At 43.2% G+C, this 15198-nt stretch overlaps 1 protein-coding gene across 9 annotated transcripts in view; it reads right to left on the reverse strand.

Annotated features, from left to right (window-relative positions):
- The window catches only part of MTUS1 (microtubule associated scaffold protein 1), a 114154-nt gene that overhangs the window by 9167 nt on the left and 89789 nt on the right, over positions 1 to 15198 (reverse strand). For all 9 annotated transcript variants that reach the window (XM_015144825.3, XM_015144828.3, XM_077943105.1 and 6 more), the window contains 4 exons: positions 2790 to 2992; positions 1501 to 1606; positions 373 to 446; positions 130 to 225 (listed from right to left, as the gene is read on the reverse strand). In XM_015144825.3, the coding sequence (XP_015000311.2) occupies positions 130 to 225; positions 373 to 446; positions 1501 to 1606; positions 2790 to 2992 (479 nt within the window). The remainder of the gene's footprint in view (positions 1 to 129; positions 226 to 372; positions 447 to 1500; positions 1607 to 2789; positions 2993 to 15198) is intronic.

Raw genomic sequence — 15198 nt, forward strand, 5'->3', positions numbered from 1 at the left:
AAGCACGTTGCCAGACATGAAAAGGATTCCAAACCTGTGTTATTTCTCTGGCTGCTGAGTACTTCAATGACTCTAAAAGGCAATTAAGAAGAAAAATTCCATCCTGATAAAGGAGCACACACAACTTACTAAATTTGCTTTCTCTCTTGCTATTCTTTTTTGTTCTTCTGATTTCAGTTTTTCATTTAAAGCATCATTTTCATTCTTCAGATCACTGATTTGCTTCTAAAACACAAAACAATGAGATGGGGAACATAAGTTAACAAGAAGACCCCAGAAACTCAGCGTACGTACACAGAAACATTAAAACCAAACAAAATCAAAAATGATAATTTTTTTGTGGGGGATGCTGGGATATTGGCATTCACCCACCTCTAGCGATTCCTGCTTCTCAGAAAGTAAATCTTCAAGTGATTTCTTTTCTATTTCATGGCCTTTCTTAATTTCTGGGAAGATAAAAGGATATTTTTGAGACAATAACATTCTATAAGATCAATGTATTCCACAACGGTGAAAGCATATAGATGCAGGGGTTGACGAGGAAGCCATATGATGTTACTTTACATCTATGGTATGCTTTTATGTAAACTGGCCATCTGTTCTCAAAGTAGCCTTGAGAGGTGGGCAGGGTAGAATTCCCATTTTATGACTGACAGCACTGAGGCCCACCAAGGCCCACAGAGGCCATGCGACCTTAGGAAAACACTGCGTGCCATTTCAGGGCAGGCTCTCATAAATGCCACTCTAGACTCCTGGTCTGGAAACCCCGTGCTCTCTTGAATTTCCTCTTCATGACCTAAACGTAAGTCTATAATTACACTCATTTCTAGCAGGAAGGAAGAAAAACAATGTTTCCTAAAAGTGTGCCCGGAGCCAGTCACTTTTACACATTATCATCTCTGCCTGACTTTGGGCAACTCTTATTTCTCTGGGGAGAAAGTCCTTGCTGATGGTCACACAGCCGGTTCCCAGCACACGTCCACGCTGCCCTGTAAGGTGCAACTGGTTTAGCAGAAAGACTGTGAGCGACACTGCCGATTCTGTTCTGAAAGCAGTGGCTTACACCCTTGCACTGATGAAAGACGAAAAATAGAAAAGACTCTTTTTCTATTCAGTAAGTGACACCGACATTTCACAGCTCCATTGCTGTGCGGGAGCACTTGGGGTGGATCCTTTACCGTGGATCACAAGATAGAAACTTTTACTTTCAACTTCCCAGGAACCTAAGCCGGCAACCACCATCCCCAAAATAGCCTTTACAATCTTTCGAAGCCCATTCTATTTAACACAAGGCTGGCATTTGTCACTATTATTTGCATCCTTAGTGGGAAAAGACATCTGTGAACAATGAACAATGCAAAAAGGAACCAAGAACACCCCACCCTGAACACCACAGGGCATTTGCTGAAGCAGAAAGTTAAGACTCATTTCCATCTTGAAACATATCAGGTGGTTCCTTCAGATTTTATTCTGTTTAAAGAAGAAAAAAAGCATCCTTGCCTGAAAGGGAGGCTTCATAGGCCTTCTTGAGCAATTCAACTTTCTCCGAGTGGCTAGCTTCAATTTCCAACTTAGAGGTTTCATGGGCAGCATTTAAGTTGTCAAACTATAAGAAACAAACAAAACCGTGGTTTAACAGTAAAACCAAATGTCCTAAGTGGAATAAGCAAAGCAACCACATTAAGAGACTTCACAGCTTCCCAGGTAAGCTTGGGGTCTAGTTTAAAGGCTCCCCAACACATACAAAGGCCAGGGCAGTGGTTCACACCTGTAACCTCAGCACTCGGGAGGCAGAGGTGGAGGATCACTTGAGCCCAGCAGTTCAAGTCCAGCCTGGGCAATGTCACAAGACTCGGTCTCTAGACACACACAAAGAATGCATAAAGAGCAACCCAACTGGGGTTCACCACTCAGCTCTCCTCTGTCTCCTTCCCTACCCTCAGGAACACAGACACAGAGGCTCTCCAGAGTGATGGATGGAAATGGCTGCATCAGCCACAAGGGATGACCAGGAATGAGGATATGTTTTACAGTGACAGGGCCACATGCTCTGCGCCTGTCATTTGACCACTCAGGCCCTAGCACGTACCTGGCCTGGAGTAGACACTCTGCAGATAATTACTAAACGAAAAACTGAGTTAAAAAGGGAGCTATGAAATCAGAAAGGTTTGATACTCTATTCAGTGAAAAAAAATAGGGTATTTAAACAAATGCCACTAAAAAAAAAATGCAGAACAATAGTTTGGCAGCACAACACCAGGATGTTTATAAGGGATTATTTCTGGGTAGAAAGAAAGGGTTGTTTCTCAATTTTATCTTTTCCTCCTCCTCTTCCTCCCTTCTTTCACTTAACATACATACATTGCTTTGGTCATAGGAAAACTCTTCAATTAAAAAGACATTGTTTCCAAGGTGGGTGGATCATCTGAGGTTGGGAGTACGAGACCAGCCTGGCCAACATGGTGAAACCCTGTCTCTACGAAAAACACAAAAATTAGCTGGGCATGGTGGTAGGTGCCTACAGTCCCAGCTACTCAGGAGGCTGAGGCAGGAGAATCACTTGAACCCAGGAGGCGCGGAGGGTGCAGCGAGCCAAGATCAAGCCACTGTACTCCAGTCTCTAGCCTAGGCAACAGAGTGAGACTCTGTCTTAAATAAACAACAGTAACACACTTTTTATACCTATTAGACTAAAAAACAAAGAGAAGCTCATCAAGGATGTGAATAGCAATCAGGATTCAAGCAAGCAGCAGAGGCCTCAGACAAGCTCTGGCTGCAAAAGCACAGACCTGCTCTTGCAGTTGCATTTTGTACTTCTCTGCTTCTTCAACGTAAGTGTCCCGAAGCTTTTCATACTCCCTGGTGTAAAATTCCTTAAGCCGATTCTCTCGTTCTGTTTTTTCAGCCTGGTGCTGCTGGACAAATGCTTCATACGCTGTTTGTAACTCATTCCTGGCTTTTTCTAACTTCTCACAGGTGGTTGAAGCAGTGACTGAAAACAGATGAGAAAGAAGAGAGAAGAGGTCATTTTATTTGTGAAATGTCCTATATTCACTGCAGTCACACACAGCTGTGATGACACCTGAAGTATAAACCCACGATGTCTCGGGTCTCTGGTGACCCTATGTTCAAACCTAACAGTATGGAACTGAATTGTAAAAAGGAACACGAGGGCAGGGCATGGTGGCTTACACCTGTAATCCCAGCACTTTGAGAGGCCGAGGTGGGGGAATCACCTGAGGTCAGGAGTTCAAGACCAGCCTGGTCAACATGGCGAAACCCTGTCCCTCTTAAAACTACAAAAATTAGCCAGCATGGTAGCAGGTGCCTGTAATCCCAGCTATTTGGGAGAGTGATGCAGAACTGCTTCAACCCGGGAGGCGGAGGGTGTAGTGAGCCAAGATCACGGCACTGCACTACAGCCTGGGTGACAAACTGAGACTCCATCTGGAAACCGCCCCCCACCCCCCACCCAACCAACACACACACACTCAAAAAAGTGACGCCCAAGCAGTAAGAGAAGTACTTCAGAAGAGCCAGGTTTCCAAGGGAAGATCCCCTCTCATGCGGTGACCAGTCAATGCAGTGGTCAAGAAAAGAGCCTCAGCCAGGCCGAGACATTTCTTAGGACAAGCGACTCCTCCGTCTCCCAGCCAGCCAGTGTGGCAGAAGCTCATACAAGAGCAAGAAAGACCAGGGAGAACAAACGAGTGGACCTTAAGCTTGTGCTTAATTTCAGCTGATTATAATTTGTGATTTCAAAACTAATTAAAATGAAATATTAGTCTCTATTAAACACAAATCACCAGAGCACAAATATCTTAGGAAATAAAAACACATCTTAAAAGCACCCACACAGGCCAGGCATGGTGGTTTATGCCTATAATTCAAGTATTTTAAGAAGCTGATGCAGGAGAATCATTTGCGCCCAGGAGTTCATGACCAGCCCGTACAACACAGGAAAACCCCATCTCTTAAAATTAAAAAAAAAAAAAAAATTATCCAGGCATGATGGTGTGAGCCTGTAGTCCGTGCTACCAAGGAGGCTGAGGTGGGAGGATCACTTGAGCTCAGGAGGTTGAGGCTGCAGTGAGCCATGATTGCACAACTGTTGGGCAACAGAGTGAGACCCTATCTCAAAAAAAAAAAATTATAAAATGAAAGGTTAAAAAAACTTTATATATGTATAGAGAGAGAGAGAGAGAGACAGGGCGAGAGAGAGAGAGAGAGAGAGGGAGAGAGAGAGACACAGAGAGAAAGAGAGAGAGACGAGTCTTGCTCTAACACCCAGGTTGGAGTGCAATGGCACGATCTTGGCTCACTGCAACCTCCGACTCCCAGGTTCAAGTGATTCTCCTGCTCAGCCTCCTGAGTACCTGGGATTACAGGTGCATGCCACCACACCCAGCTAATTTTTGTATTTTTAGTTGACACGTGGTTTCACCATGTTGCTCAGGCTGGTCTCGAACTCCTGACCTCGTGATCCTCCTGCCTTGGCCTTCTGGTTAATATATTTTAGAAGGGCAAAGTAATCTGATAAACATACTAGAAAATTAGAGCATCTTATCTCTTCCCTACAACTACCAAAAACAGAATGACTAACAATAAAATACATGGCAGAACACACCAAAAGATATATGTACACACACTACAATAAATCCTAGCAAATCGTGAATTCCTTAGGAAGTCTGACTTTGGACGTTCCCAGTCTTCCGTCATCGAGATGTAAATACAAGCAGACAGGGTACTACTGTAATTGTCAGGGGTACACATGCTGTCCACACCCCCAGAGTGCCCGTGGATTAATACAACACGGTTGCTGGCAAATCTGTTAAATTAACCCTTACCTCTCTTTTGGAAAGGAATAACATATCAGGAGTTGTTGAAGGAAGATTATTTTAGGACAGAGAAAAGGATAATTTAGATCAGTAATTATTTGACCTAAGGAATGTGAAAATGGCAGGTTCTTAGGAAAATTTCCTACAATGGTGTCGACTTGTTATCTCAGGAACCTGCCATGTGGTGGTAGAAATACCCAAGTCACATGGCCCATATCAGAGTTCTTTCAGAGGAAAAGGAGGCCACATTGAAATAATGGCAGGAATAGTGTCTGCTAAAGAGAACCCTTAAAAATTAAATAAATCCACAAATGTTTATTGAAGGGCAAAGAATGAACATTTAAAAAAAAATCCCCAAAACAAAAACTATTTCTCGGTGCCTGGCACAGAATGGGGCTCCTTATCTTGTTTAACCCTCACGGAGGACCTTCCGCAACATATAAATAAGGAAACTGCCACAGAGAGGCTAAATCATCTGCCCAGGCACAGAGCTGGCAAGTGTGAGAGGACGGGTTTCGGTGAGCAGTGTGAATTGTGATTCTGTCTGCACCCAAAGCCTGGGTCCCTTCTTTCCCACCAAGCTGTCTCTTGTGCCAGGGCTGGAATGGAGCATCACGGGGCCTCTACTGGAAGAGACACAGACAGAGAAGTGGCGGGACCAGGCCAGACCTGAGGGCCCAGGGAGTGGCACTCAGGATAGTTTACATCCAGTCAGGGTGGACCAAAGGTTTGGTCTGATTTTTAAAACAATTAAAATAAAAACCAAAAATAAAAACTGTGATGAGGGCTGGGCACAGTGGCTCACGCCTGTAATCCCAGCACTTTGGGAGGTCAAGCTGGGCAGATCATGAGGTCAAAAAATCGAGAAGGAGGACAACATGGTGAAACCCTGTCTCTACTAAAAATACAAAAATTAGCTGGGCATGGTGACGCGTGCTTGCAATCCCAGCTACTTGGGAGGGTGAGGCAGGAGAATCGCTTGAACCTGGGAGGCAGAGGTTCCAGTGAGCCAAGATCACGCCACTGCGCTCCAGCCTGGCGACAGGGAGAAACTTCATCTCAAAAGCAAAAACAAACTGTGATGAAGCTGACATCAAATTAACAATTTTAATTATTTTTAAGTGTACAATTCAGTGGCATTAAATACCCTCACGTCGTTGTGTAAGCTTTGCCATGATCCATTCTCCAGAACGTTACCCCCCAACCTGAAACTCCATACCAATTAAACAGCAACAACCCATCCCCTCCCCTTCCCCAAGGCCCTGGCAGCGACCATTCTACTTTCTTTCTCTATGAATCTGACCACTCAGTACCTCATATACCTGGACTCATATAGTACTTGTCCTGTTGTGACTGTTTATTTCATTTAGCATATGTCCTCAAGGCTCATCCAAGCTGTGGGATGTGTCACAATTTCCTTCCTTTTGAAGGCTCAACAGTATTCCATTGTTGGCCGGGTGCAGTGGCTCATGCCTGTAATCCCAGCACTTTGGGAGGCCAAGGCAAGCAGATCGCTTGAGTTCAGGAGTTCGAGACCAGCCTGGCCAACGTGGCGAAACCCCATCTCCACTAAAAATACAAAAATTATCCCAGCATGATGGTGCACATCTATAGTCCCAGCTACTGGGGAGGCTGAGGCAGGAGAATTGCTTGAACCCAAGAGGTGGAGGTTGCAGTGAGCCAAGATGACGCCACTGCACTCCGGCCTGGGCGACAGAGCAAGACTCTGTGTCAAATAATAATAATAATGATAATATTCCATTGTACGTACAGATGACATCTGTGCATCCACTGACCATCCACGGACACTTGGGTTGCCTCCACCTTTGGCTATTGTGAGTAATGCTGCTATGAACGCCAGGGGACAAATACATGCCTGAGTCCCTGCTTTCAATTCTTTGGTGTACATACCCAGAAGGAATTGATGACTCATATGGCAATTCTATTATTAACTATTTGAAGGACTATGGTAGTCTTTTCCCTAGTGGTTGAACCATTCTACATTCCCATCAGCAGTACCACACACAAGGGTTCCAATCTCTCCACATCTTCACCAGAACCTATTTTAGTTTTTCTTTTTTTTTCTTTTGAGATGGAGTCTGGCTCTGTCGCCCAGGCTGGAGTGTAATGGCCGGATCTCAGCTCACTGCAAGCTCCGCCTCCCGGGTTTCCGCCATTCTCCTGCCTCAGCCTCCCGAATAGCTGGGACTACAGGCACCCGCCACCTTGCCCGGCTAGTTTTTTGTATTTTTTAGTAGAGACGGGGTTTCACTGTGTTAGCCAGGATGGTCTCGATCTCCTGACCTCATGATCCACCCGTCTCGGCCTCCCAAAGTGCTGGGATTACAGGCTTGAGCCACCGCGCCCGGCCTATTTTAGTTTTTCAAATATATATAACAGCCATCCTAATGAGTACATCACTGTGGTTATGATTTGGTCAGTAGATTTTCAAATTGAGCCATGTGATAGAAATTAAATTCTGGCATCAAGGGTGAAAATCCTATCCCAGCATGAGCAATGGTGGGAGACGGAATGGTGAGCCTTGGTGACTAAGAAACTCACAAAGCAGAAAAGATAGAACCCATAAAGACAGACGGAGGCCAGATTACAGGGGCCATCGCATGGAACTCAAGCCTTTAGGACTGAACATTAAAAGTTTTTTTTTTCCTTTAAAAGAATTTAGTAAAAGATAGTGACAGTCTTGATTGTTGGAAGTTTTTTTTTTTTCCTTTAAAAGAATTTAGTAAAAGAGAGTGATAGTCCTGACTGTTGGAAGTTTTTTTCTTTTTTTCATTTAAAAGAATTCAGTAAAAGATAGTGATGGTCTTGACTGCTGGAGAACATTCTCTTCACATTCACTTTTCCTTCTATTACACTAGTAACCACAGAAGAAAAAATGACTCAAGACGTCCAATGTTAGTCAAACGAGTAAACACAGCATTACCTTCTGCCAAGTAACTTTCCGACTCTGAAGGCTCCTCGTGTGAATCTCATACTAGAACTTTCTATGAAAACCTACAACTTCGCAAGCCACTGGTGAAATCATCAAATAACTTTCCAGTCAGAGAAATTCTAGTTTCATGCAGCCTTTTCACTTGCTTTTCTTAAAATTTCAGATATTCCCCAAGTTAGAAAAAGAAAAGTAAGAACATGATCTGAACCCATCTGGAAGCTCATATCCGGGACAGAAACATCTAAGTGAATTCAGGGACTCAGCAACACACAAGAGACTGCCTTCAAGCCCTGGGCTAGAAGAGCCTTGAAGCAGACGTTAACAGCAGGCTACCCTGGCTGATTTTAACGCATCTGTTTATAATAAAAATACTGTTGGCCTGAACATATAATTATGGCACATCAGCCTTTAAAACCAAATAGGATACACAAAAGTTCTTTCCCATTAGCCATGGGACAGGGCTGTTTCTCTGTTTACCAAAAAAAAAAAGGCAGCTCTGAAGTTTTGTTGGCCACCATAAGTGAGGTGAAGGGAGGACACATGGGAAGAAACGGGAAGGAGAAAGGGAGAAAATGGGTCACATGGGGGAACGGGAGGTTCACTGCTGTTATTGTGACAGTCCAAAGCGGCAGGCCCAGCCCCAGACGGTGACATCAGCCTGCAGCTGTGCACAGACCTTTGCTCTGTTTACTGGCCTGGTGTGCTGCTGGGGAACAGCTGGGCTGCAGTCATCGCTCACACTAATGGCTTTAGTTTGAAAAACCTGGCCTGGGCTCTGAAGGAAACATTTATTTGGCATAAAGAACTCAAGAAGAACTTTTTAAAGGATGCACGTGTAAACACTGTGTTAAAGGTTCTCAGAGCGCTCCTCGACAGCTGTGACATAATGTGTGTGTGTGGCGGTGGGGGGCGTGCATAACCCTGATTTGAGGCCGTGGACTTTCCTATGCACTGACTACAGCTTAGGGGAGATTTATGGTACCACCTGTGTGTGCTCTAGCCCCTATCCTCAGTCTAGTCTCTTCTTGCTTATTCTCCAGAATTCCACTCACTTTCAATTAATCAGACGTCTGCCCAACAAAGCCAAAACCAAACATTAAATGGTTCTGAATTTACATCAAGTGAGCATGGAACTTTCCCCCAGTGATACATAAGACTGTTTAAAAGTAGGTATTACACAAACACAAAGGTAAAGTAGTCCTTTTGTCCCTTTTTTTTTTTTTTTGAGACAGAGTCTTGCACTGTTGCCTGGGCTAGAGTGCAGTGGCGCGATCTCGGCTCACTGCAACCTCCTCCTCCTGGGTTCATGCGATTCTCCTGCCTCAGCCTCCTGAGTAGCTGGGACTACAGCTGCCCGCCACCACACTTGGCTAATTTTTTGATTTTTTAGTAGAGACAGGGTTTCACTATGTTGGGCAGACTGGTCTCGAACTCTTGACCTTGTGATCCGCCCACCTCAGCCTCTCAAGTGCTGGAATTACAGGTGTGAGATACTGCGCCCAGCCTCTGTTGTTTTAATCATTCCATTAGTTGATTTTGTTTTTAAAGCATGTATATGATTAAGAACACCAACAAACCACTGCTTGTAGGAGAACTGTTGGGCAACTTTTGTATACACGTTTGTAAACCATGAAAGCTATCTCCAGCAATCTAGCTTAAAAGAGGAAATGCAGTTCTCAGGATTTCAGGAAAAAGAAAAGAAAAAGAGAAAGGAAGAAAGGAGAAGGGGGGAAGGGGGGAAGGGAGGAAAGGAGAAGAAGAAAAGGAAGGCAGACTCATGTACAAAATCATCTCTAAAGTATAAGGCCATATTGAGATTAGAAGTCAGTATTTTCACTCTGTAATGAACCACCCGAGAAGAATTCTAGGCCAGTGGCCCTCCCTGACAGTTTAAATCATGGATAGCTGAGCAAGAAAAAAAAAAAATCATAACAAGTGAAATGCTAAGTTTTGCTTTTCAAATAATTATCAAGATGATATGTGGTCCAGTGCCACAGTCAAACATAATCTCTGGAAAACAGAGCTGGAGTCCTCCCAGGTCCTTCAGCACTGAGCCCTGCAGAGCAGGAGTGGAGCCATTACTTAATTAGTCCTCATGGCTTTTTCTCAGAGGGGAAGGTCAGACTTCTATTATTTCCATCTCATAGAGACTCATTTCCCTTTGTTAATTGATAAATGTACTGTTCACAGAGAAAAGCATTACATAGCCATGGCCTGACATTGTTAATATTCTTTTGAAATGATACAGCGCTTTCCTAGTTTTTATATCTGAGTAGCACGCTTCACTATGAGATGACCAAAAATATTTTAATGCTCAAGAACATAAATAAATGTCCTAGTAGAATAGAGCCAAAATTACTTGGGTTCAAATCTCAGTCACACCACTTAGCTGCTACATCACTCGAGCAAATTACTTAAACTTTCTAAGCCTACATTTTTTTTTTCTTTTGAGATGGAGTCTTCCTCTATCACCCAGACTGAAGAGTAGTGGCGCAATCTCAGCTCACTGCAACCTCCGCCTCCTGGGTTTAAGCGATTCTCTTGCCTCAGCCCCTTGAATAGCTGGGATTACAGGCATGCACCACCATACCCGGCTAATTTTTATATTTTTAGTAGAGACAGGGTTTCACTATGTTGGCCAGGCTGCTCTAGAACTGCTGACCTCAAATGATCCACTTGCTTCGGCCTCCCAAAGTGCTGGGATTACAGGCATGAGCCACCGTTTCTTGCCTAAGCCTACATTTCTTCATTTTTAAAATGGAGATAATATTAGTCCCTTCTCTATAGGATGAAATAGCACAGGTGAAGCACTCACCCCAGTGCTTGACCACAGTAACTGCAGATAAATTGTTTAACTGTTATAGCTTGCAAGAGTCCACTGATTCCAATGTGTTTGAAGATTCCTGGTAGACAGGCTTGGGGTTCCATAACAGAAATTTAACAGATAACAAGCAGCATTGCTGGCCTAGTATTCGAATTTGATGCATATGCACGCACACACATAGGTATTACGGTGGAGTATACACTCACTTCAAGTCTTCACCTTCCACTATTATTGTTCTCAACATTATATGCAATAGAATTTACCTAATTTGGAGGAGGTTTTGTGTAAATCAGACCTAAAATATAAAAAGAAAAGTGCCAGGCAAATTTTCATAGTGCCACATAAGAGATTATGATAGAAAGAAGAGACAAACAGGAAAAAGAGATGATTCCATTCCCAAATTGCATACATGCACCTTTCCCGGACACTCCGGCCAGCCTGCTGTGGGTGGCAACTCTCCCCCACCCCACCTCGAAATCCCCACCTCTGCACCAGCTAGGATGGAGAAGAGCAGCCTGCCTCCAGCTCTGCCTGCAGTGGGCCCCGCACTCTCTCTTGGCCGCCTGGGAAACTGGCCTCCTCCTCTCAGTTCTGGGCTCCTTGACTTCTTTCTTCAACAGCACATACCCAATACACTTCTCAGGCTAAACTCTCACTTCTCTTGTGCCCCACCCCCAGAACCAGGAGGCGACGCTACCTTCTACTGTAGAGTGTGATAATGTCATAACATTCTACGAGGGGAAATCCGATCACCACACACGTCCATGGCAAGTGACTATGCTGGTGACTCCCTTAAGCCAGGGTCTAATCTGGTTTGAAACTGGAGGTAGTAATATCACCGAACAGGTAACCAAGAAGTTGTTTTTAAACATCAAGTTGATGCTTTGTGGACAGGCAGTGGCCGAAAGAAGAAAAAGGTGGGACCTAGACTAGCCCACAAATAGGCATGTCCAGTTTCCTGGGTCTCCGTGTCCTGATATGGAAGGTAGGAACTAATACCACCTGTTCGGCCAACCGTATAGATTGGTGAGAGTAAAGTGAAACAGAGTTACTATTACGCCTGGTAGAAAAAGTCTCCCCAGCCTGTGGAATACTCCGCTACTCCCAGAGTGCCAGGGTTTCCCTCTCTAAAGATACTTTGTCAAATGACCATGAAATTTTGCAGACAAGTGGTAGACAAGGTTCTTTTTCTGAATTTCAAAATTATCTCCAAATGGCTTTCTGATTGCTCTTGGGCATTAAATCAACGAATCAATAAGAGCTCATTTCAAAGTCTTCCATAAATCATAAATTATTAGGAACTTACTTTTTACAGAAGGCCTGCACTATCAAATCATTCCTCCCATAAATACCACTTCACCTTTAAAACTCAGTTCATACTTTACAAGGTGCTCTCATATTTGTTTCATGTAATGTAACAATGCTCTGAATGAATAAAATAGGTATTATGATACATCCCATTTTACTAAAGAAGAATGGAAATGGCAGAGCTGGATCTACAACTCCAGCCTCTTTTTTGTTGCTGTTGTTGTGTTTTGAGTAGATACGGGGTTTCACCATGTTGGCAAGGCTGCTCTCTAACTCCTGGCCTCAAGCGATCTGCCCACCTCAGCCTCCCAAAGTGCTGGGATTACAGGCTTGAGCCACCGTGCCCAGCCCTAGAACTCCAGCCTCTTTGAGAGCCTAAGCACAGAACACCAAACGAGATCTGACTGGCTCCTTTTCCCAGCCTGAGATTGAGTAGAGAGAAGTTAATTCACACGTACCATGGACGCCTCGGGGTAGCAGGGCTTAATTCTCCTGTGGAAGCACTGCTGAAAAGACTCCAAGATAAGGCAGGTAAAAAAATGACCTTTCTCTCGCTCTATTGGTTAGTGCTGACCAAGTGTGACTCTCAGGTGGGAAGAGAATTCCACTCAGCCAGCCTGTCTTCCATCTCCATCTTGGCGCCTAGGTACCAGCTGGGCCTCCCCTAAGCTTCTCGCCTCTCCCTGCCAATGTTCCGCCTCCCAGCCTTGAAGAGAAGCCTGCAAAGGCCTTGCTGTTTTTCAGCTCATTCACTGGCCAACATGCTGCAGAACAGATGCTCTGTCTCTTTTTTTTTTAAATCACAACAGCAAACACTCCATGTACAAACGAAAACATTTAGGAATAAAAGTGGGCTGGAGGCGAGAGCACAGCTGAATAACGGACAATCTGTTCTAAGATTCAGCCCTGAGAGAAGTGAGGCAGACTTTAAAGGAATCCTATTTCCATCAAGAGTTTCAATGTAAAAAAAAAAATAAATAAATAAAAGGGCGATTTCGAGTCAGGTACTGTTCTGCCTCTCCTCCTCCCTGACGGATCACTTTTTAGGGTGCAAGGGCCAAAAAGGCTGCTATAAGCCCTTGGCATGTGTAACATTTGAAAGTTTGTTTGTAAGAATGTACTCAATTCAGTTGGAGTTACTTCATATTATCCTTACTATGCTTATTTGATATATATATATCTCACATATATATAAATATATGTATCAAATAAATATACATATATATACATTTTTTTACATAAAAGAAACAATATTCTAGACAGAGCAGTGTCAAAGGGTAGTCCTGGGGCACCTACATGAGAACCACCTGGATGATCATTAAAAGTGCAGACTCCTCCTCAATTTCCATTAAGGGAGAGGTTCTGCTTTATTTTTCTTCGTAGGTAGCCAAGGCTGTACTCAGATATTGCTAATGGGGAAGAAACACTGGTCTCCTGTTAACCTGAGGACACTAGGGCCAGAGGTCAGGAAGAGGGACCACTGTCCCCATCAACACATCTTTCTAGACGTGCTGCCTCTCCTTCTATAATTGTAAAGCACCTATTACTATTCCTTAAAGCCCACAGCGGGGTTAGTAGGATGATGGATATAGGAGATGTTGGCATTAAAAAAAAAAAAAAAAAAGTGCAGATTCCTGGACTTCATCCCCAGCCAACGGAGTCAGAAGCAACGGGCATGAGAACTGAGGATCTGCATTTCAACCAGGTCCATTTTCGTACACAATAAAGTTTGGGAACCACTATTCTACACGATAAGGTATTAAATCAGGAAAATCACAAGTTGAGAGACTGGAGTTAGGACAAGGAACAGGACAAGGAGGAACACTCAGTGGGTTTCAAACACAGGTACCATCAGTAAAACTGCGTATCCGCAGGTGAAAAAACATGGCCTTCTACTTATAAAGACAGCCGACCAAAGTCCAAATTGAGGGCAGATGTGGACAGGAAGAGAATGAGCTAAGTTTGAGGTGGCTATCCACTCAGTCTTCAAACAAGTCAGGGACATAAACAGCCCTGTTTTGGTGTACAGTTGGTTTTCAGTATATTAATAGATTTTTCATTAAAGCCTACTTCAAGAAAAATCACTTCTGGAATTTTACAACTCAAAAGTGACTTACCTGTAAAGAGTTTGAAATGTATTTTAAATACATAGCCTTGTTAAACCAAAATTGTAGATAAAAACGGAACAGTGAATGAATCAACACATTCCATATGGTGTGGGGCAGTCCGAAGTTCACGGACACTGGGGAAGTGCTGATTAGACAATGTGTATACTGCTTTTGTCAATACACTGTTTTTTGCAACCTACTTTCCTCAGTAAGATATATTTTAACAATATTTCTTAAACTCTTGATTAGAAGAAAATTATTCCAAAAGTAGCTATCCATTCAAACTAGTGTTTATTTCATATAATTTTCCAATCTTTCAAATCATTTCATCAGACTTTCCCTGTGGTGACTACCAGAAGATTGGTGGTCTAGCCATCTTGGGTTCTTAGGCAAGCTCTATGATTTCTAGCTTCCCTTGGGAAGTTACTTAACCTCTGAGCCTCAATTTTTTTTTTTTTTTAAATACAGTGCAGATGAACAGACAGAGCTGAACATTGTTTGTTAGGGATGAGTAGTCACCAAATACACAATGCTGTTATACTTAGCTCATAATTTTCATGCATAAAAAATCAACTGGTCTTTTTATACTATTATGGGAAGGCCAGGCATTTTTAGAGAATTAAGGATTAAAATCTTGTTGCACAAAATAGAAATAATCAGGACTAATGTATAAAAAGATGAGAGTTACCTGTTAATTGCGATGGCTCAAAGTAATTTTGAAATACGAAGTAACTCTTTCTTCATTAATTTAGATCAAGCTTGTCCAACTCCCAGCCTGCATGTGGCCCAAGACAGCTTTGAATGTGGCCCAACACAAATTTGTAAACGTTCTTAAAACATGATGAGATTTGTGATTCTTTTTTTCTTTTAGTCATCAGCTATTGCTAGTGTTAGTGTATTTTATGTGTGGCACTAGACAATTCTTCTTCTTCCAATGTGCCCCAGGGAAGCAAAAAGATTGGACATCCCTGATTTAGATGCAAAGTCTGATTCCAAGGAGTAACATTAATAAAAAGCAAAAAGAACCCAAAAGATCATAATCATGGTCCTCTATTGCACCAGTTTTTATTCAACATGACTCTAGAAAGAAGCTTATCCTAGAGGCAAAATGTCTGCTGCAGATGTAGACCGTTTTAAATTTAACTATAATCTATTTCAAAGACTGAC

This window comes from Macaca mulatta, chromosome 8, assembly GCF_049350105.2.
Source record: "Macaca mulatta isolate MMU2019108-1 chromosome 8, T2T-MMU8v2.0, whole genome shotgun sequence".
NCBI classification, from domain to species: Eukaryota; Metazoa; Chordata; class Mammalia; order Primates; family Cercopithecidae; genus Macaca; species Macaca mulatta.